The 23,958-nt window shown below is 43.4% G+C and overlaps 1 protein-coding gene across 1 annotated transcript in view; it reads right to left on the bottom strand.

The window, feature by feature from the left end:
- The window catches only part of LIMK1 (LIM domain kinase 1), a 46,055-nt gene extending 28,379 nt beyond the window's left edge, over positions 1-17,676 (bottom strand). Inside the window, exons 1-2 of the mRNA XM_015812805.1 lie at positions 17,619-17,676; positions 15,680-15,776 (exon numbers count right to left, since the gene is read on the bottom strand). Coding sequence (XP_015668291.1) covers positions 15,680-15,776; positions 17,619-17,676 — 155 coding nt within the window. The remainder of the gene's footprint in view (positions 1-15,679; positions 15,777-17,618) is intronic.
- Between the last annotated feature and the right edge of the window lie 6,282 nt (positions 17,677-23,958).

Below are 23,958 nucleotides of genomic sequence, written 5' to 3'. Positions count from 1 at the left end.
ATGCCCACAGAGAGGGCTCTGCATGCCACCTGTGGCACGCATGCCATAGGTTCGCCACCACTGCCCTATACTATTTCAGACAAATGGTTGTCCAGTCTCTTCTTAAAAACTTAAAAACTTTGTTCTGGGGCAAAATAGGAAGGAAGAATGTGCTGCCTTGAGTTCCTGAATGAAAAAGCAAAAATAAACCTAATATGTTTATGACGATAAAAAGCCTTTCGTCTTACGTGATCTGGTTTTGCATGTTAGCCTAAAAGTCACACAAGAAGGAGATTTCGCCTTGGAAGTACAGAAAGTTCACTCCTGGTTTATGGATTCACACAACATAATGACTAAGTCACTATGGCTTATTCAATGAAACAAAATAACATTTGTAAGTCATAAACTCTCCCAAGGTCAAGGGGCTATTCATCTGAAGAACATTTTTCCTCCTTTCACCAGAAGGTTTGCAGCAGTGGTGGGAGTGGGGTGATGATATTCTCTTTTAATGCACATTACAATGCAGTTTAAAAAGGGGTGAGGTTTCAATCACAGTCATCAACTTTTCTAACACTACCCACCCCTCATGTACCTAACAGTTTAGCTTTGAGGCCAAATGGAATTACTTTATAAACAGGGATTCCTTAGCTAGGCAAACTACCCATGAATGTGGTTATGGCAACAGCTACACAGTTTCCCCAAAGATGTGCCCAACACAAGGCATCCAACCTCAAGATTGGGTTCTTGAGTGTTTCAATACTTAAGGGGCTGCCACAAAGAAGAAGGCAGAACAAAAAGTAATGGATGGAAATTAATTAAGGAGAGAATCAACCTAGAAATAAGGAGCAATTTCCTGACAGCGAGAACAATTAATCAGCGGAACGGCTTGCCTTCAGAAGCTGTGGGTGCTCCATTACTGGAGGTTTTGAAGAAGAGACTGGACAACCACTTGTCTGAAATGGTATAGGGTCTCCTGCTTGAGTTGAGGGTTGGAGTAGAAGAGCTCCAAGATCCCTTTCAACTCTGTTATTCTGGTAAAATGCCTTGTGACATTGGCAGGCAACTTACCATCCATGGATTAATGCAGTAATGAAGTTAACTATATTAGCAAAGTCGATCCTTTGGTTTTGACTCAGAACATGAGAGTCCACATATGTACTGTAATTTCTTTAGCCCAGCATTTCAGATCAAATATTTCCCATGCGATCCCTATTTAAATAGGAGCTGCTGCCATCTGGACTTGTAGTCGTAATGGTGGAGACTCCCCTTCATTAGACAAAGGGACCTTCATCTAGGATGTTTCAAAGGATTAAACCTGTTTCCCTCTAAGTCGGCCCTTTAAGAAGATGTTTCGAGGCTGACCGCCAGAAAGATTGGCTTTTATTTTATTGTTCTATTAGCATTATACAGTTCAAAGTTACAATGCCACTGAAAAAGTGACCTATGACTGTTTATCATACTTATGACCACTGTAGCATCACATGATCAAAATTCGGACACTTGGCAACTGACTCATATTTATTACAGTCGCAGTGTTTCAGGGTCAAGTGATTACCTTTTGCAACCTTCCAACAAAGTCAATGGGGAAATAAGATTCACTTAACAATCGTGTTTCTAACTTAACAACTGCAGTGATAAGAAATGTCATAAAATGGGGCAAAGCGCACATAATAGATGTCTCACTTAGCAACATAAAGTTGGGGCTCAATTGTGGCTGTAAGGAGGATTACCTGTATATTGGATTTTTATGTTTTACATTTGTATACCATTTTTACCATTTGACATTGTACACATTTATATACCACCTCTTGGAATTGAAGTAGTTGATAAATCTTAGAAGTAAATATATAAAAAAGAAAGTCTCATGTACTTGTTATGCACATTCCCTCTATCTACTAATAGTAATTTCTGTTTCAGGCATGTACCCTTCAGTAAATGTGTTGATAAAGGTTTCTCTTCTGTCCAGGTTTCTAGCCTGGTGCCTTAACTACTAGACCAAACCAGCTCTTATATTTCTCTAGAGGTTTGTGGAACATAGAAGAATTGTAAGTGTGGAGATGAAAAAAAAATAGGCCTTCCATTGGCTTCCCACTTCCATTTTCATTTTTATTTTTAGAAAAAAATGGGGCCAACATTCAATCTTTCAAAGATCCTGGAGCACCGAGGAACTACCAGAGGACTGGAAAAGAGTTGATGTAGTTCCTATCTTCAAAAATGGAAAAAAAAATAGAAAACTACAGACTTATCAGCCTGACCTCAATACCTGGGAAGATTCTGGAAAAGGTAATCAAGCAACAAATCAGCGAACACCTAGAGGCAAACAAAGACATAACCAAAAGCCAACATGGGTTTGTCAAAAGCAGGCCATGCCAGACAAAGCTTATTACATTCTTTGACCAGGTGACAAAATTAGTGGACCAGAGGAATAATGTGGATATAATTTATTTGGACTTCAGTAAGGCATTTGATAAAATAGACCACAACCTACTACTTGATAAGACAGAAAAATGTGGGTTAGACAGCATCACCACCAGATGGATTCGTAACTGCACTCAACATGTAATTCTCAATGGAACTGCATCTACACGGAGGGAAGTATGCAGTGGGGTACCCCAAGGCTCTGTTTAGGTCCAGTATTCTTCAACATCTTCATCAATGATTTGGCTGAAGTGTGCTGCAGCTGCCAAAAAAGCCAACACAGTTCTAGGCTGCATTAACAGAGGGATAGAACCAAGATTATGTGAAGTATTAATACCACTTTATAATGCTTTGGTAAGACCATACTTGGAATACTGCATTCAGTTTTGGTCACCATGCTGTAAAAAATCATGTTGAGACTCTAGAAAGAGTATAGAGAAGAGCAACAAAGATGATTAGGGGACTGGAGGTGAAAACAATCAGTGGAACAAATTGCCTCCAAAAGTTGTGAATGCTCCAACACGGGAGGTTTTTAAGAAGAGATTGGACAGCCAGTTGTCTGAAATAGTATAAGGTTTCCTGCCTGGGCAGGGAGTTGGACTAGAAGACCTTAAAGATCTCTTCCAACTCTGTTACTCTATTCTATTCTAACCATTTTTGTTCACAAAAACTTGAGGTCTTGGGAGACAGGGTGTGGTGAACATAGCTCCGAACTGCTTACTCCTTTTTTATATGATCCTATCATGGATCAGAATCTTGTCTGGAGAAGAGATGAGTGCAAGTCACAGCACCCAACTTTTATAGTCTTGCCTTTACTTTGTTTAGATCAGAGGTCCCCAACCTTTTGGGCACCAGGGACCATTTCCGTGGAGAGAGCTTTTTCCATGGACTGGAGGGTGCGTGGTTTTGTGCTGCCTGCATCTCATGGATGGGGCTTTGCTTGTTTGTGCAGACTGGTTGTTGGCATGCCGTGGGCCGGTACTGGTCCATGGACCAGGGGTTGGGGACCCCTGGTATAGATGAATTAACATATCAGAGCAAAAAACTTACATTCATCTATCTAATGGAAATATATAACGCTCCTTTCTCTTTGTTTCAATTTTTAATTCTTCTACAGGTCCATTCACCTGGCCTTCTGTTTTCTAACAACTGGGCTTATCTCATTCTGGAATGCAAATTCCATAGGATTAAATCAGAAATTCAGGAGGCTTTCAAGGGCTTTCAAAGGCTTGACCTCACTGACTCTTTCTAACTTGTCAGTATGTCATGAGAAAAAGGAGGTGAGAAGTGTAAAATATATTATCCAACCCCATCGGTATTTCATGAGAAAAAGGAGGTAAGAAATGTAAAATATGTTGAGTGAGTCTGAGGTTGATCGTGCATAATATCGCTTCCCTTTAACCAATTTCCCACAAGAGGCAGCAAAGTGATCCACCATCACTAGAAAGATTTAACAGTATTTACAACAACAACAACACCTATTAACAGAGGTCAAAGGAGAGTTTGCCACAGATACTTCAAAATCATCTGGCAGTGATAAGAGTTCCACCCTTTCTATGAAACATGCAGCATGTGGAACTAAGGGAACTGATTTCCTTCATAACACTTGTAAAGAACTTTACATACTCAAATGGGTATTTAATTGTCGAGGGTTTCAATTTAATGTTTAATTCTTATTTTATTGATACTCCTTGACTTACGAATGGTCATTTATGACCGTTCAAAGTTACAATGTATCTCCCAAAAGGCAGAATAGAATAGAATAGAATAGAATAAGAATAACAGAGTTGGAAGGGACTTTGGAGGTCTTCTAGTCCAACCCCCTGCTCAGGCAGGAAACCCTATACCATTTCAGAGAAATGGCTGTCCAGTCTCTTCTTAAAAACTTCCAGTGTTGGAGCATTCACCGCTGCTGGAGACAGGTTGTTCCACTGGTTAATTGTTCTAACTGTCAGGAAGTTTCTCCTTAGTTCTAGGTTGCTTCTCTCCTTGATTAGTTTCCATCCATTCCTTCTTGTCCTGCCTTCAGGTGCTTTGGAGAATAGCTTGACTCCCTCTTCTTTGTGGCAACCCCTGAGATATTGGAACACTGCTATCAGGTCACCCCTCATCCTTCTCTTCATTAATCTAGACATACCCAATTCCTGCAACCATTCCTTATATGTTTTAGTTTTAGGTACTTATGACCCGGATTCAAAGTTCTGATAACCAAGCTCCTCCACAGTCACATGACTGCATTTTGGGTGCTGCATTTAGGGCTGTTTGCAGTGTCCCACAGTCATCTGACTGTGATTTACACTGTTTTTACAAGAAACTGACATTTGCTTCCAGTTTGCAGCAAAGAATGTTGGTTGCAGACAATGGATTTACTTAATGACTGCAGTGTTGGGTTAACAACCATTATGTTTGCTTTACCATCACTACAAAAAAAAAAGTCATAAAATCTGGCATGGTCGTGTGATGACACACTTATGGACTGGCACGACTTATGATCACAATCCTGGGCTCAATTATGGTCATAAATTGAGAAATACCTTAGTCATTTCCAGTATTGTGTATCACTTGGTGCCATGTTATTATCTTCCTCAGAGGCATCCATAAGAGGAGCAGTCAAAAGCATCAAGGTGGCAATTGTGAACTGCAATCAAAGCTCTGCCCCTTTATACGCATTTATGCATGTGTTCGGTTGCACAGTCATCCTTCTGGTTTGTTTGTTTTTTTTTAAAAAAAACCTTCCCTCATCCCCCAATGCCCCCATTGTTTTTTTCAAATATTTTAGGATTTAGCCTCTCAATCTTCTAAAGAAGTTTAATGCTTTCACTGGAATAACCACTTTTATTTTCTTGCACTGATTGCCATTGGATTTCATTTTTGAATTTAGGATGTTAGCACGTTCATTTCATGCTTTTTATATAATATGCTCAAGTAACTTTTTTTTTCAGACAGACTCAAAATTTAAACCTGTTCCCTGAAAAGTATTTTCTTTTAGATTAGCAGTCCCCAACCTTTCTGGCTTTGCAGCCCGGCTGGGGTGGTGGTGGCAGAGGAGATGCTTCCGCGCACAAATGGAGCTGCGTGTGCGCACTCACCCGCTGCTTCTCTGGCCCAGTTCCAAATGGGCCATAGCTTGGTACTGGGTCAAGGCCAGGGTGGTGTTGGGAATCCCTGCTTTAGATGTTTCACAAAACGTGTTTCTGGTGCTGCTGCCCTAAATGTGGCAGCACTGCGCCACATCAGGAGAGATGCACTGCTGTTTCCAAAGGTCTTCGATGCATGCATTTCTTTTGAAGCAAAAGTTTGCCTTCGTGCTTTGTTCGGCAATATTGAGGCATAATGCCTTGATTTTCTACTTCTTTGCAGTGTTTCTCAACCTCAGCAACTATCATATATGTGGACTGCAAGTCCCAGAGTTCCCCAACCAGCAAGATGGGTGCTCTAATGGTTTAAATCATAATTGTTCTGAAAAAATGCCACTTTGAATGATCTTATTAAAAATGTAACAACTAAAAGAAGTAAATCCTGAAAACCTTGCTCGTAAACAAGCTCTGGTTTTCAATGGGGTTTTTTTTTCCCAATAAATGAATGCATCATCTCTAGAAGACAGGAAGAAAGTCCTTCTGTAAGCTTAAATGCAGGATTCAATGAAAATGAAAATGTGCCAGACAAACACTAGATGCCCCTAAGCCATGGTTGGCAAATCCCAAGGTTTAACCGTAAAGTTTCCTAGAAATCTCTAGAGGAGGAAGGGAATCCTTCAAATTAGCCCCATCTGAAGGAGCAGCTGGCTGGGTCTGCTAACTCCCTCTGTTGCCTTGTTTTCCCATTTCTAGGCACATCACCTGGACCAGCCAGGATCCCCCTTGTCTCAGTCTGCCTCCCACATTTGCCTGCTGATCGATCAAAACAAAACCCTGGGAAAACAGCTTGCATGCTGCTGTGCTAAGGTGGACCCGCTCCTCTGCATTGAGTTGAAAGCCTGCTCCATTCTTTCTGCTGCAACAGACTTGCATAGCTTCTAACAAATTGCTCCTCCCCTTCCTTCCTGCGCACTCCAGGTAACCAACCGCAATGACAGTCTCAAGGGACAAGGATTACCTTGCGCCACAACGCTTGTGATGACGGACAGTTGCAGGAATTGGGTATGGCCATTCTAGAGAAAAAAAGGACTAGGGGTGACATGATACTGTAGCAGTAGTCCAGTATTTGAGAGCCTGCCACAAAGAAGAGGGGGTCAACTTATTTTCCAAAGCACTAGAAAGCAAGACAAGAAACAATGGATGGAAACTAATCAAGGAGAGAAGCAACCAGGAAATAAGGAGAAACTTCCTAACAGTGAAGACAATTAACTAGTGGAACAGCTTGCCTTCAGAAGGTGTAGGTGCTTCATTGCTGGAGGTTTTTAAGAAAAGAGTGGACAGCCATCGCTCTGAAATGGTCTAAGGCAGTGGTTCTCAACCTTCCTAATGCTGTGACCCTTTAATACAGTTCCTCATGTTGTGGTGACCCCCAACCCTAAGGGCTCTCCAAGCGCGCACCGACGCCACCCACTCACCCGCCGCGCACGGGGCTCAGCGCGCCTTGCCTGTCCTCACCTCACTTCCGAAGGTCGCAGGCCTGCCCGGCTCCAGCTGGCCAGGGGGGGGGGGGCAGGGAGGCCGCTCTGCCGGCTCCGCCCAGCCTGGTTGGAGAAGCGCCCAGGCGGGGAGAGGGAGAGAGAGAGAGCGAGAGAGAGCCAAGGGGGTGACAGCGCTGGCAGAGCTTAGTTCAGCCTCCTCCGCGGAAAGGGCCGCGAAGCAGCACAGCCTCCCTTAGGAGATGCTCAACGGAAACGAATCCGGCACTGCAACGGCCCCCAGTTCGAAGCCGTGCAGAGACGGATAGAGGAGCGGTGTCTCGGTTCCTAAGACCATCGGAAATATGTGTTTTCTGATGGTCTTAGGCGACCCCTGTGAAAGGGTCGTTCGACCCCCAAAGGGGTCACGACCCACAGGTTGAGAACCGCTGGTCTAAGGTCTCCTGCTTGAGTTGGGGGGTTGGACTAGAAGACCTCCAAGGTCCTTTCAAGCTCTATACAGATTGATTCTGGTTTTAACTGCAAACCCAAATGCAGAACATGGGAGAGAGTCATCTAACAGGCACCCAGGGAGTTATGATTTGTCTAGATCTCTTGCCCAGAGACCACTGGGCATTTTCTCAGCTAAGCTGGTCTCAGAAGCAGTCTGCATTGTATGAATATGTATATTCCAACTGGGTAAGAATACAGACCTAAAATCTTGCTATTCAGGCATTCCATTATTTTCTTACAGTCCAAAGCTTGTTTTGTGGCAAGTTCAAGCTGAAAGCATTCAATTTACAGTGTAGCATAAATATAAATGAAGATGCTGGGTTTCAAAGAGAGATGAGATAATGAAAGGATGAGTAGATTCACAAGAAATGGAACTGACTGATGAGGGCAAAAGAATATGAAGCTTAGCTGGTACAGGTAATTGCTGCTCCCTGTGATCTCAACTCCATAAAGAAGGATCCTAGGATGTTTCATACAAGTGAAGCACTCTAGGATCTATATGGATCAGCTTGCATCCTGGCTTGGATAGATACCAAAACGTTTTAGGATTTAAGTAGCTGTAGGCAGAGTGATTATAGCATAGCCATTACAGTAGCCTGGAAATCTGGATTAGACAGGATCGTTTAGAGGGTCTGAAGTAACATGCAGACTAAATGGTGATACGCAAGAAACCTGCCATGGCATTGTGTACTTTCAGATGGATCAAAGTAAGCCTATCACAACCATAATGCTACTTGCTTTATGAGGCTTTCTTGAGCAGCAGCAAAATGTCCCCCTCTAGCTCTGCATCAGCAGTAGGTTAAAAAAAAACACCCAAGACTGGAGTGTAGAAGACCTCCCCCTAAATTATTAAACATTTTAGCACAGCCTAAAAAGCTTTCCAAAGATACTCATCTGTAGCGTGTTTTCATTTGTTACTCACTCCCCTCCTCTTTTTTTGCCCACCCATCTTTCTGGAATCAGGCGGAGAATGCCAAGTAGCAATGACATCACTCAGGGGCCACCCCATTACATCACCCTTGCAGAACTTCCCAAACTCTAGAGAGAAGACGGCTAACCAATCCAGAAGCTCGCTGGTTTAACCCTTGCACAGCTGCTATCCTCTTAAGCATGCTGCTTCCCAATCTTCTCAGCTCCCCTTAGTATTTAGCAGGACCATACTCTTTGTAGGCAAGGACAACACAGTGGAGCAATTAAAGCCCTGGGAGGGATTTGAAGAGAGAGAACTTACAGAGAAGATCTATCCTGTATGTTCGATGTGTTTCCACAATGCCCTTAAACAGTCAAATGCAGACTAGAAAAGTGCATTTGCATAACACACGAGCTTTTTCAAAAGGCAACTGGACTGTTTTTTTTTCCTTGAGGAAGAAGAAGAAGACATTTCACTTCTCATCCAAGAAGCTTCATCGGTTCTGGGAGAATGGTAGGGGCTATGGAGGGATTTGTTCTGATGGGAAGGGGGAGGGGCTTGGAAGAGCTTCAATGGACATTTTTTTCCATTGAAATTTTTCCATTGACATACAATGGGAAAAAAAAGGTTGGAATGGCTTCAAGATCTCTCAGGGGGAGCTCTATTTACTGTCTATTTTACAGGTTTACTGTATATTTTAATGATTACTATGGGGGGACCCTTGGAATACTGCATAATCCCCCTTTATCTGTTTACATTTTTATTGTTTATGTTTCTTATTGTGGGAACCTCTGAATATTAAGTTGTTGAATGACCTTGTTAAAGTGTGCTGGGTGAACATAGCAGTGGGATAGATTACTGACACGGTTAGTCAATTTTTGTTTCCTAACAGCCACAACCAAGCCCAGATGCGAGAACTACACAATCCTGACTAGATCACATGAGCACAGAAGGAAATTGCAAGACCACAAGGAAACAACACCAGAACCACATCCTTACTGTTCCATTCAATGCTTTAGCCCAGTATTCTGTTTCTAATGAAAGAAAGCCAAATGTCTGTGGGCAATTGTGCTAATCTCTTGAACCATGACATCTTTCTACCCAACAGCCCCAGAAAAGCCCACAAGTAGAACTCAGGCAACAGCCCTCCTCAGCTCCTCCCAGAAAAAAAAATATTAATCTTTGAAGTTGCATTTCTTTTCCTAATCATCATGGCTATAACAGCAGTTCTACTGAATAATCCTGATCCTGCTTCCCAAATCCGAAGTATAGGGAAGGAAGGCAAAATACTCTCCCTGCATTGTTCCTCAGCTAACGAATAATGTCACACAACTATCTCTGGAGCCCAGCTGCTGACTCTGCCCTCTCCCACACTCATGTCCCCTGCTTCTCTGGCTGGCAGCCTCCCCACCCCCTCCTGGGAAAGAAAATCCAAGGCCAGATCAAGAATAATATGCCAGCTCAAGGTGGACTCAGCCTTCTGGGTGATCTGAGGACTGAGATCATTGGGGTCAATATGCTGACTCTGTAAACCACTTAGAGAGGGCTATAAAGCACTATGAAGCGGTTTATAAATCTAAGTGCTATTGCTATAATTATTGCAGCTTTAACTAGAATTAAGACAGAGAGCAGTATTTAGATTTTTTTTAATCCTGTATTTTTTATAAATAACTCAAGGTGATGAACATACCTAATACTCCTTCCTCCTCCTATTTTCCCCATAACAACAACCCTGTGAGGCAGACTGGGCTGACAGAGAATGACTGACCCAAAGTCACCCAGCTGGCTTTCATACCTTAGGCAGGACTAGAACTCATGGTATCCTGTTTCTAGTCTGATGCCTCCACTGTAAGGTTAAAAGGATCCCACCAAGAGGATCTAATCAGATCCTGACTGCTAAGCAGAAAGTTTGTGTCACTGCTTGAGGAAACACACAAGGCATCCCAATTGATCTTTACGCACCATATTTTTTTTTGTAATATCAACTTCTTCCCTCTTAAAAAAAATAAAAGTGATACCAGAAACCATGGCTGAGTCACAAGCAAGTCGTGCATTTTGTGAGAGATATGGAGATATGGAGAATGTTGTTTTTGCAAGTGTTTTTTGGCTCCTATTTCAAATAAAGACTTGGTTCCTATAAATCTCTCTTCTTTGCTCTTTTATTCTTGCTTGTATCTAAAGTTAAAATTAAGTACAGGACATTGCAGTCATTTGCTGTGGCCACCCTTTCATCTTTTCCACCCTCCCATTTTGCTCACTGTTGTACATAATTTGTAAGATCCTTGGGGCAGAGAACTGTAGATTTGATTAATGAGCTCCTTGAGCAAAAAATTATGCCCAACACAAAGCAAATAATACAAAGCAGCATTGACACAAGGGATCTAGCCCTCCCTTCATTGTGGGGGTAATAAAATATGGCCTTTCCTTGCACACGGATGTGAACTTTTGCTGTTCTTCAGCTGCGGGCTGGAAACTTCATCATCAACTGCAAAACCGCTTTGATCTGCCAAGCATCTAACAGAGCACTGGGAGCATCAGAGCAAATGATCAGAACAGAACTGAAAGTCATTGCACACCCCAACTCTTTGCTGACATGCTTTATCCTACTTTAATTTTTTTTTAAAAAAAAACCTGCTGAAACTGATTTATTCACTCTGATTTCCGAACCTTACAAAACCTTTTTGCTTAATACAACTCAGCCACTCAGAGATTTATCAGAAAGTACAAATGCCAAATGAAACTTACTTGGCTCTCGCCATCCTGAGGCGATTGCGTTTCAGCACAGTGGCCAGCATGGCTGGTAGAGTTCCCTTCTTGTCACTTGTCCACTGATGGCACTTAAAGGGCGACCAGGGGCATGTTGGTCCTTGCCTCCAGAGGGGCTCTGGAGTCTGCCCAGACTCTGCAGTACCCTTTGAATTCTGCCAATTGTCCACTCACTCCAAAGAGGCAGGGGAGTGACAAACAGGGGCACTGTCCCCTTGATCCGCACCCACTGCTGTGACTCAGACGCCTGCTCTGCTATCTAACTACCAGTAGGGAGGAAGCTGTCTTGTAATCACACAGTGGGACAGAACTTCCTTTGCGTGCACGCCTTCTCCGTACAACTTTTCCTCTGAACGCCAGCCCTCCAATGCAGTGGAGCCGTCCAGGTCTGGCTGCTGGAACCTCATTGACAGATGCACAGCTGAATCCATGTGACTCCCATGGAACTCTGCCCAAGCAGCCCAGGATGCTTGTCTATCGATCAACAACTCTACGATTTTGGCATCCTCGGTGCCTTTTCAACCACCAAACGAGCAGTCTGGAATACGGGAATATCACCAGCACATTGACACATAATGTTATCCATCCACAGCACTTGCTCAGCTTCTCCACACACACCCCTCACCCACGTCCTCCCTTGAGCTGCGTTCTCCTGAGTGGGGGTGTGAGAGAGTGGTTGTTTTATTTCCGGCCGGATGACAGAAAGGAGACAGGCCTCAGGCAGATTAGCTTGGGACTCTGGGACTCAGCTTAGTGCTGAACAAGCAAAGAATGGCAAGCCAGAGGACACAGGAGGTCTTCCAGCTAATGCATAGCAGGCAAGCCAACTCTTTGTGTTAACCAGCTGCTGCTATCGCTATTAGTAGTTGCTCAGCCCCAGCCATGTGAAAGAGGAAGGAGTGATTGGGTGGGGGATGCAAAACCAAGAACAGAGAGCAGGAATCAAGAAACAGAAGAAAAGTACAGGTCTCTACATCCTAGCCTCCCCCCCTGCCCCCCCAACAAGGAAACACAACTACTTATTTTAAATATTTATAGCCCAGATCTTATGGCAGGTTATAATCCATTTAAAGGCAAGACAGAAGATTAAAATAAATAAGAACTTCATTTACAACACCCGGTAACCATCCTAATGATATCACTAAGTTATATTCAGAAAACATCCTTAACTAACTGAATCTGCTCAAGATCTAATGCCTTGCTTAGTTTTTACCATGGGCTAATATGTTATAGTAACCCAAGCTATGAGGCTTTATGAGTCACTGAACTGCATGCACCCTCGAAATGAGTGACTTGAGTAAGCAGGTCAAGATATTATGTGAATGAAGACATAGGGAGCACTTAAGGGACAAAAGACAAAGTTAAACTGTAGATCAGTGGTTCTCAACCTATGGGGCACGACCCCATTTGGGGTCGATCGACCATTTCACGGGGGTCGCCAAGCAAGGCTGTCCGCCATTTTTTCCCCCTTTTCCGGCGGGTGCCTTACCTCCCTTGGGCTGGGCCAGCTGGTGGTCGGCCTGCTCCGTCTCTGCCGCTTGCCAGCTACGCCTCGGCCGGCGCAGGGGGCGGAACCATGCATGCGCGGCACTCCCGGGCAGGGAAAGTCCTCGACTTATGACCGGTTGGGTAGTCCTTGACTTACGACCGGTTCAGTCCTCGACTTACGACCGGTTTAGTCCTCGACTTACGACCGGTTTAGTCCTCGACTTACGACCGGTTGGGGGTCGCGGCATTAAAAAGGTTGAGAACCACTGCTGTAGATGTTAGATTCTGAACAGGAGAGTCAAAAGGCAGGAGCTCCTTTCATGCTGAAAAGTTGAGAAAGACAGCCATGGTGTGGCCTGCAAAGGTAGCCAGAGCAATCAAGGCCATCTCCTGCATCCCAACGTGACTCTCCCAACCTTGGAGCACTGAGGGGAGCCCCTCTGTAGATTTCAGGGTTGATAGTCTTTCCTGGAGAGGTGCTCTCTCAAATATTGAGCTCCTAAAACATGAAAGCTCTTCTCCAAAGCTTGGAGTTTGCCAATTGCATACAGCAGCCAGCACAATTCTTTTATGCAGGCAGCAGAATATAGGAAGGAACCTCTCCTTCTTCAGTGGTGGTTCTTCTGTCTATTCTTCTCCGCTACCTGCGATACAGTTTACTTGAATTTGGAGTCTACTGATTCTAATGAACGTCACACATTAGCCCTTGGGGGGGGGGAAACTTCTCCTCTTGTTTGATATTATTCAAAATCTCATGCCCATTTTGAAAGGCTTGTTAAAGGGAGACGTGATGCAAGGGTTCAGAATTTAAAAAGGGACTATCCCTTAGTTGCGATGGAGAATATCTCTTCCCTAAATCATTTTACATGCCGCAGGCAGCAAAAGTGTTCCTGGTTCAGATCTCCACAATTGAAAACATAGTTCCTGCTTTAAAACTAACCAGTTCCTCCAATTAATCTACAGACACTTCAGTTCATAGTTTAAACAGAGGATATCTGCAAATCAATTCCATTGAAACCTAAGATATACTTCTGAGTAAAAGGAATTCTATTATGTGACTCAGTGATGCATTCACACTACACGTTTAACCTGGTCAATTTCCTGCAGGGGGAATTTACACAAGTTATTGATTGTGAACAAACAGGCTGGGTTTGCACAATATACTTGACCAGGAAACACACCCCCCCCCCCCGATTCTATATGCATAAAAGAGCAGATTGAGCCTGCTGCTGTTCTGCTTGCAGGAAAGTGATCTACCTGATGATCCAATGGCAGATGATGAATGAAAACAGCAACTTCTTCAATGCAATAGGAAGCAGCCATCTTGGCTGGCATCCCAGGCTCCTGTGCAGCTGTAGTTCTCAACATTTTTTTTAACTACAAAAAAATCCCAGAGTGATAAATCAGGGCTGAAGCCAGCAGGGGATGGCAAACTTTGCCCTTAGGAGGAAAAAGTAAGGAAACTTGAAAAAAAAATAGCCCTGACTGCTTTTCAATCTCTATGTCCCAAGGTCAAAAGAGAGATTCAGCTTAGGGCTACCAGAACAGGGATGCAAACACAAAGATGACCACTGGAAGGCAACAAACAAATAAAAAGACTGTCTTGACTGTCATCTAGTGGTCCATCAGATTTTGTAGCTCTATTTAATTCTCTGTTCTTCATTTGCCCAACAGGAATCCATTTCAAGGCAAGGTTTATATGAAGGTATTTATTTGGAGCTTGATTCTGATCCAGAAATATTTGCACAACACTCTAAAATAACCAGTTAAACATGTCATGCAGATGTCACCAGTCATTCACAAAAGTGGGAGCACTCTAATCTCCTTGTTCGGATGGAGCAATGGTGCACGGAAGTTACTTTCTTGTAAGAGTAGGATGAAGGCTGCTTTCTAATTCAAATCTATTGGCACCCTTCCACAAGCTGGCCCTATGGGATGTCTGCTACTGCGGTGAGCAATGCAAAAGCCTGCCAGCATAGCTGGCAAAGTTGCATAACACAAACCCAAATACTATCTGCTTGTTATTTCTTATCTCTTCTTCCTAACTTAAGTTTAATATTATAGCATTTGAGATGCCTTTTGCATTAGTCACATCCAACAAAGGAACATCCAGGGTATACCAGTAAGAGTTAAATACTGTTGCATTTTTTTCAGGTTTTGAACTTAGGATATAACTGGACAGTCTCTTTAACATGCAGGCTTTAAAATTCAGTGTTTAACATGACAAAAACATCTCTCTCCCAGGCAAAAGGCCTGAAGTAGCAGCTGTGCTTGTTTGAAATGCAGTTCAGTTTGGGCAAAGCATTGATTGGCTGATACCTAGGATGTCATGAATATACTTTCCCTTCTTATTTCCCCGAAAAAGGCAGAATTGCACTTTTTTCTGCTAAAATATATTAAGGCTAATATTTAATCCAGGATTGGATTAAACATTGTTGGGACTGTAATTCTAACTGACCAATCATGAACACAAGTCAGATCAAGAGTACTGATCACTAGAAACTGCTACAAGAAATGATGGTGATCATTGATTTAGAATGGCTTTAACAGATATTAGGCTAATGACTATACCAGCTAACATACTAAGGACAATTGCTTGCTTGCTTGTGGTTTAGCACAAGCAGCCTATTTGGCTCACTGGTATGATAATAGTAGTTGTTTGACTAAGACCTGGGGAATCAGATTCATCTTTGATCAGTTGCTTCACTGGATGGATCTGGCCCAGCTGCTATCTGTCAGCTCAACTTTATTTCAAATAAAATAAAATGAGAGATCCCCCTCTTCCCTGTAAATCAGTTGGAGCTCTTAGAGCTGACAAATAAAGGAGAACTTCTATTACTCAGGACCCATGCAATCTATCAATCTGTGTGCTTTTGCTCACTTTGCACAATCATATTGTAGATGACATAGAATGATCCAGGTGAGCAATTCTGACATTAGTATGGATCTCTACATGCCCCCTTCCTTTGTTCTCATAGACAAGGAGATAAGCCTCTGTAGCAAAAACTTCCGTCTAGACCCTGCAAGCCACAGTCATACCAAAGACCCCCTACCTGAAACAGCTGGCATGCCAATCGGCGTTCAGGGCTTGCAAGTACTGACCATCGTAGATGCTGTGGCTGCAACTGGCACATATTGGCAGGTCACTTCCTGGGGAACACAAAAGAAATAATAGAGGTAACTGCTGCAGCCTGCAGAGACAACTCAGCTGGAGTGGTAAAACTCTGGATTCTGGCAACAGACTTAGCTATTAAGATTTAAAAAGTGCAAGTGTTGGTCCTTTCTCTCTCAACTTTCCTGGCTCCTAGGTTATCCCTAAGATTCAATTCTTTTGAGACAGTCCTTGGCAAAATATAGAATGGAAATCTAATGCAAAGCAGTGTCTCTGAGAACATGCAAAATGTTTTATCTGTCAAAAACCTTGAGCTGAGCATGCAGCTTCAAGCTTCTTAGTGTCTTTTTCCTCCAAAACAGAGCCATGATTATCCTCCCCCTTCCTTTAAGAAGAAAAGTGCAGAAAGGAGGAGAACTTGTTATAACTTGTTGTAAGCCACCCAGAATTCCTTGTTCTATAAAATGAGAAGAAGGATGGATGGATGGATGGATAGATAGATAGATATTCCTTGTTTCTTTAGGGATGAAAGGAGAGCAGTTGCCTGCCAGAAGGGAAGAGTTAATTTTGCTAGTCCCAAAGGGTTTCACGGCCACAACCTTCTGCAGAAGGTGCTTTTCTGACTTTTGGATCAATGTCTGATGGAAAAGGATTGATTTTCCATTTCTGTAACAACAGCATTATCCCCTACTTCACCCTCTGGTATGGGAAGGTGAAGGACAGCTGCGAAGAAACAAAGGGGCCTCTATGAATATTTGTCTTTTCCAGTCACAAAAATGGGAAATAAAACCTCCAAAAGTGCACCTGGTGGTGGATCTAATGATCTACCTCAAGAGCTAAAGTATCTTGAAGCATGTACAGAGTTACCTCTCCTTGCTTCACTTCATATAAATGGCAATAATTCCTGCCCCAAATTCTCTATTTCAGCATGGGGTCACAAAGGATGGGAAGAATGAAGGAGGACTGAAGGAAAAAAACCAGCCCTGCTGTAGATCTGCATCTTATTAAAGGTATCATTTTAAACCAGCTCTTATGTTACAGTATAAGTTACAGTACACAGTACAAAGAAAAATGTCTGAAAGGGGAGAATCAGTTCCAAAGTTATAATACCACTTAAAGCATCCTGTTACAAACATGCAATAAAAGATTAGGGGTGAGAATTGATCCCGCAATCCAGCTCGTTCAAGGATTTTCCCCCCTGGCCCTTGGTTAACTAGGGGTCATTTGTTCTTGGTAGGGAAATGGCATCGGGAGATTAAGATGAGGCAGCACCCTGGACAGCACCCACGGGATGATGGGGGAGTTGAAATAGATTTTTTATTTTGTCACCTTCGTTCTCATATATTGCCTTTTTTTTTTTTGAGTTGGAAAGTATCCGAAGTCGGAATTCCGTGGCTGAACGAGAGAAGAAAACGCATTCTATACGTGCTCGCAGGGACCCCTACAATTTTTTTTTTTTAGTTTTGTCACTAAAAGTAGTTTCGAGACGGCGAACCTGGGTACAAATTAAATTGGGGAATGAGTGTGGAGAGGCGGTAGGGGAAGAAACGGAGATAGGGGGGGGGTTGCGTCAAGGTCCCCTTTCGACGTGCCAAGGGCATCTCTCCGTCATGGGCCTGCCAAGTCCCCACTCCCCCCCCCCAACCCGCAAGGCACAGCGGGAGGAGGGGGGAGCGCATCGAGAGCTCGCTAGTGGTTTCACGTGCGAATGCCTGCTTGCGCGCGTCTTGCGTGTAATGCAGCAAGGGGTCAGGCAGCCCGGCTCCCGGCGGGACTCAAGGTCACCTGCGGAGGATGCCGTGGTCAAGAGATCGCTCCCCCTCCCCGAGGAAGCAGGCCGGTGGTTGAGGTAGGAGGCGCAGGGGAATCTCCCGACCCACCTTCGTCCTCTCCCATGGGCTCGTCCCTCCAAGTGCAGCACAGCAGCATCAACCTCATGCAACCGCCCCCGCCTGGCCCGGACAGGCAGTAGCAGTAGCAGCACGGCGGCGGCGGGCAGCGGCAGCGGCAGCGGCGTCGGCGTCGGCGTCTCCACCTCCGGCCCGGCGGCGCAACGGAGGGGGCAGGGCGGGCGACCGGGCTGACTACGCCGGCTGCAGACTCACCCGGGGCCGACTACGAGGCAGCGCTGGGAAAATGGGGCGGGGGGGAGGGAGGCGGGTCTAAACCGGAGAGCGAGCGAGCCAGCAGACCCCCCCCCTTCCCTTCCAGCCAATGCAGAGCGCCAGGCGAGCCAATGCCTGGAGGCCTGGCCCCTCCCCGCGCGCCGGCTGCAGGAGCTCGTGGCTCTGGGGGAGGGGAGCGATGTCCCGGGCTTGCGGCCCGTCGGCGTTCGGAGCCACGCGCCGCGCTCGGCCTTGGCGGAGGAAGAGGGTGCGAGGATCCGGGGATCAGTCCGCCGAGGGCGGCTGCGGAGCGCCTAGAGGCACTTCTATCTAGAACAGTGTTTCTCAACCTGGGCAACTTTAAGATGGATGGACTTCAACTCCCAGAATTCCCCAGCCAGCTTTGCTGGCTGGGGAATTCTGGGAGTTGAAGTCCATCCATCTTAAAGTTGCCCAGGTTGAGAAACACTGATCTAGAAGATAGAAAAACTCGTTGGGATGGGAGGGGTGGGAAAATCGATCTCCTCCGAGCTACGAAAGCGAGTTAGCGTACTTTAAGGGGGGAAGCCCGGATCGCCCAGGCTGTCCCTGAAGGCCTGCTTGGCTTCGCTGAAGCCAGGACAAATCCTGGGCTGCGTGGAAGAAAAACTCTGCGGCCGGTTTCAGGGTAAGGGAGGTGTGCATTTGGGGAAAGGTTTTTATTTCTTCTCTCTAGCTGCAGTTGTCACTTCCACTCTTCCACCCCCCCCCCATATAGGTAGTCCTTGACTTACAATAGTTCATTTAGTGACTGTTCAAAGTTACAACAGCACTGAAAAAAGTGACTTGTGACTGTTTTTCACACTTTACGACCATTGCAGCATCCCCATGGTCACGTGATCAAAATTTGGATGCTTGGCAACTGGTTCATATTTATGACGGTTGCGGTATCCAGGCTCGTGTGATCGGTTTTTGCAACTGATTTCAAGGCTTTGGTTCAGCTCCCAAATCTTAACAACCCACGTTACTAACTTAATAACCGCAGTGATTCACTTAACAATTGTGGCAAGAAAGGTCATAAAATGGGGCAAAATTCACTTAACAAATGTTTCCCTTAGCAATAGAAATTTTGGGCTCAGTTGTGGTTGTAAGTAGAGAACTACCTGTAATCTGTACTAATAGAGTGTTCCCCCTTTGCACCTTCACAACAATCCTTCCAGGTAGGTTAAACTAAAAGACATACAGTACATGATATTCAACCACACAGCATGCTTATTTGTAATACGGGTATACTTAAAACCATTTGTTTCGTAATGGTTTGAAGTTACAACAACACTGACAAAAGTGACTTAGGACCATTTTTCACACTTACGACCATTGTAGCATCCCCACCGTCGCATGATCCAAATTTGGATACTTGGTAACTGGCATGTATTTTACATGACAGCTGCACTGCCCCAGCCAGGGTCATGTGATCACCATTTGTAACCTTCCCAGCTGGCTTCTGACATGCAAAGTCAGATTTCCTTAATGACCACATGGTTCATTTAATAACTGCAGTGAATTGATTAACAACTATGGCAAGAAAGGTCAAATGTCAAAGCTCACTTAACAACTGCCTTGCTTAGCAATGGAAAACTGTGGGCTCAATTGCGGTCGTAAGTCAAGGACTACCTGTATATGATTTGACTTAGCTAGGCTGAATTTATTTGTTAGAGTTAACTGCAGTTAAATTTCCTGCATAGTTCCTGGTGTAATGAGTGGCTATGGAAAGTAAGTACAGTAAGTACATCTCCTCAGAACTGGAGATGGTCCCAGAATTACGAAGAAGTAGGACCATCAAAGATTTAAGCTGCATGTAGGCTGAGCTCACAAAGGTTATTTACAGTGTCAAGTAAAGGCTGAGCAACTTTACTTACATAATATGAAAACTTTGATAGGTTTTTTTTGTAGCAAACCCAGCCTGCTTGGTTATTTCAGTTAATTACATACATCCGTAAAAAGTCTGAATTCAAGAATCTGATCTACTGTGTTCTGGGTCAGTGTTGTAAAATGCTTACATTCCTACACTCCAGCTTGGAACCCAAAACTTTTCAAATTACACATATTCAGAAAGCCATATTAGCAATTCACAGTTCCTTTATCTGGGAAGGGAAAATCGTGCTTTTCTGTACACAATGCGGCATGGATTCATCTTTCTTGTGCACAGGTAGTCCTCAGCTTATGGCTACAATTGGGACCAGAATTTTTGTTGTTAAGCAAGGTGCTTGTTTAATGAGCAGCACCCAGTTTTGTGACCTTTTTTGTCATGGTTGTTAAGTGAATCACTGCAGTTTTTAAGTGAATTATACAGTCATTAAGTGAGTCTGGCTTCCCCCATTGACTTTGCTTTTCAGAAGCTGGCTGGGAAGGTTGCAAATGGCAATCATATAAACCTGGGATTCTACAGCTGTTGAAAATACATGCCAATTACCAAACACCTAAATTTTGACCATGGGACAGTGAGGATACTGCACTGGTCCTAAGTGCAAGAACCATTTATACAGTAAGTCACTTTCTTCAGTGCTGATATAACTTTGAATAGTTGCTAAACGAATAGTAGTTGTAAGTTGAAAGTATGCTGGTATCTCAGTTGTGCAATGTGGGTTGGGGTGATTTGTGTAATAACTGCTGACATCAAAAAGACACAGATAGGTGATGTGAGCTGCAACTTATGAAAGTGTATGCCTTTTAATATATTTTGTTAGTTAGAAAAGGAAATTACCTGGAAATTACCAGACTCCTAATAGATTCAAGTTCAACTTTCCTCTTTACAGTTTCTGCAGAGAAGTATTTTTCTCTTTTTCATGATATAAACTGTAGATTGCTCCATCATCGATTATATATTAACTCTTTCTTAACTATGAGAGGATGCCTCTTTTACCAGCAATGTCTTCTGTTGTCTGTGCTATTCCCAGTTGCTCTAAAATTTAAATATTCTGTTGGTCTGAAGTTTTATTTCAAAATTTCTTTTAGCACATTTTATATACTGCCTTTTCATATAAAGGATCCAGTTGATAGCATGATACATTTTTATTATGTTTTATTCTTATCTAATCCAGAATTCTACTTCCAATCATGAACAACCAGAAACTTCAGCAAAGTCTATAAGACAAAAAATGTTTATCAGTTCCCAGCATCAAATATTCAGATTATGTTGCCCTAAAACATGTGGTTCCAATTACTTATAATGCCTGTTAGTCACTATAAACCCTCCACTTCACATGTACATTTGTTTTTTAAAAACTCTTTTTAAAAAGATAAGAAAGATTTGCATTAAAAGACCAATTTACTGAATACGTAACATTCATTGGAGAAATTTGTATCCCCTCCCCTTGTATCCCCTGCAATTCTGGGTGGTATACAATAAACAATACAAAAATGAAATAATTTTGGTTAAGATCAATGAACAACTAGTGATTGATGATTAAGGAATGACATTTATTATGATCCTGCAGGCACGAACTCATTCTGGCCCCAACACCTGAGCCAAAAATAGAATAGAATAGAATAATAGAGTTGGAAGGAACCTTGGAGGTCATCTAGTCCAACCCCCTGCTCAGGCAGGAAATCCTATACCATATCAGACAAATGGTTGTCCAATCTCTTCTTTAAAACTTCCAGTGTTGGAACATTTACAACTTCTGGAGGCAAGTTGTTCCACTGATTAATTGTTCTAACTGTCAGGAAAGATTGAAGGCAAATGAGGTCCAGGCAGAAGAAGAACATCGTGGCTTCAAAATCTAAGGGATTGGTTTGGACAAAACTCGGCAGCACTTTTTCGTGCGGCTGCTGATAAAAACAGGATCGCCAACATGATTGCCAGCGTCCGATAACGGATATGGCACAAGAAGAAGAAGAAGAAGAAACTGTAAGGAAATTTCTCCTTAGTTCTAGGTTGCTTCTCTCCTTGATTAGTTTCCATCTATTGCTTCATGTCTTGCCTTCAGGTGCTTTGAAGAATAGCTTGATCCCCTCTTCTTTGTGGCAACCCCTCAGATACTGGAAGACTGCTATCATGTCACCCCTAGTTCTTCTCTTCATTAAACTAGACAAACCCAATTCTTTATATGTTTTAGCCTCCAGTCCCCTAATCATCTTTTTTGCTCTTCCCTGCACTCTTTATAGTCTCAATATCTTTTTTACATTGTGGTGACCAAAACTCAATTCCAAGTGTGGCCTTACTAAGGCATTATAAAATTGTATTAATCAGGGCTTTTTTTCAGCCGGAACGCGGCGGAACCGCGTTCCGGCACCTTTTTCCGGGCCGGCCGCACCGGGCGCAACATCTGGGGGGGCGCGCTCGCACTCGCAGCTCTCTGCCCCTGCCTGGCTCACAACCGCGGCCATAGGGAGGCTCGGTCGGCGCGCCCCTGGCCCGTTTCCTAGGCGACCCTGCCCGAGCAAGAAGCGGCAGAGAAGCCCCTCCCAAATTTTACTTGCATTCCTGTTCTCTAAAGGGGCGGTCCTAGGGTTTGATGAGGGCGTGGCCAGGTTTGGGTGGGGGCGTGGCCAGGGGAGGGAGGTGAGTTCCACCACCTTTTCTCTGAGAAAAAAAGCCCTGGTATTAATACTTCACCTGATCTTGATTCTATCCCTCTGTTAATGCAGCCTAGAACTGTATTGGCTTTTTTGGCAGCTGCAGCACACTGCTGGCTCATATTTAGGTGATTATCCACTAGGACTCCATGATCTCTCTCACAGTTACTACTATTAAGAAAGATACCACCTATGTTATATCTGTGCATTTGGTTTTTCTTGGCTACATGTAGAACTTTTTTCACCACTGATTTCATTTTGTTAGATAGCGCCCAATGTTCAAGGCTGTCAAAATCCTTCTGTATGTTAAGCCTATTTTCTGGAGTGTTGGCTATTCCTGCCAGCTTGGTGTCATCTGCAGATCTGATGAGTTTCCCATCTATCCCCTCATCCAAATCATTGATGAATATGTTGAAGAGTTCTGGGCCTAAAACAGAGCCTTGTGGTACCCCACTGCATACTTCCCTCCATGTAAATGAGTTCCGTTGAGGACTACACGTTGAATGTGGTTGGTCAGCCAGTTGCAAATCCATGTGGTGGTGATGCTGTCTAACCCACATTTTTCTATCTTATCAGGTAGTAGGTTATGGTCTACTTTATCAAATGCCTTACTGAAGTCCAAGTAAATTATATTAACAGCATTCCTCTGGTCCACTAATTTTGTCACCTGGTCAAAGAATGCAGTAAGAAGTATATGCTGTGTATATCCTGCTTGTTTGTTTAGGTTTTGCCCAGTATATTCTGCTAACCCAGAAAATGCATTGTTTGATAATCAGGCTAAACATGCTCTAACACATTTAGAGTAACTTATTCTAATAAGAAGGGCTCAGATATTAATAGAATTAAAATCTTAATTCTATTAAGATATTAATTAATTGTTAATTAATTAACTGAAGAGTTGATATTTCCAATAGAAGCTATAATCTTGAATGTAATTTATAAAAAATGTAATGTAATTTATAAAAAAGTCAACAGTAACAGATAAATATATTAACATTAGGTGGGTGGTTTTTGGTTTGTTTAAGACCAAGGACAAAACATAGTCTCAGACTTGCTGGAGCTAAGCAACTGTATTCTGCTATCAAGGCTATTGGGAAATTAGGTCCAGATCTCATCAGGTGAGTCAATACAGATAGTCCTCAACTTATGAGTACAACTGAGACTAAAATTTCCATTGCTAAGCAAGGTGGTTGTTGAGCCTGATTTTACTACCTTTTTTGCCACAGTTGTTAAGTGAATCATCTGGTTGTTAAATGAATGTGCTTACCCCCATTGACTTTGCTTGTTGGAAGCTGGGTAGAAAAATTGCAGATAGCAACCATATGATGTGCTTGATGCTGCAACCATTGTAAATACATCCAGGTTGCCAAGCACCCAAATTTTGATCACATGACCCTGGGGATGCTACTATAGTTGCAAGGGTGAGGACTGATTGTAAGTAACTTTTTTGAGTGCTGTTTGAACAGTCACTAAACATATGGATGTAAGTCAAGGACGACTATCTTTTCTGAAAAGAACAAGAGAAATAAAGAGAGAGAGAGAGAGAGATTACCTTTAA

The sequence above is a fragment of the Protobothrops mucrosquamatus genome, unplaced genomic scaffold, assembly GCF_001527695.2.
Source record: "Protobothrops mucrosquamatus isolate PMUCROS unplaced genomic scaffold, P.Mucros_1.0 scaffold112, whole genome shotgun sequence".
In the NCBI taxonomy this organism is placed as follows: domain Eukaryota; kingdom Metazoa; phylum Chordata; class Lepidosauria; order Squamata; family Viperidae; genus Protobothrops; species Protobothrops mucrosquamatus.
Note: the sequence above shows the minus strand (reverse complement) of the source record. Positions and strands in the feature narration are given on the sequence as shown.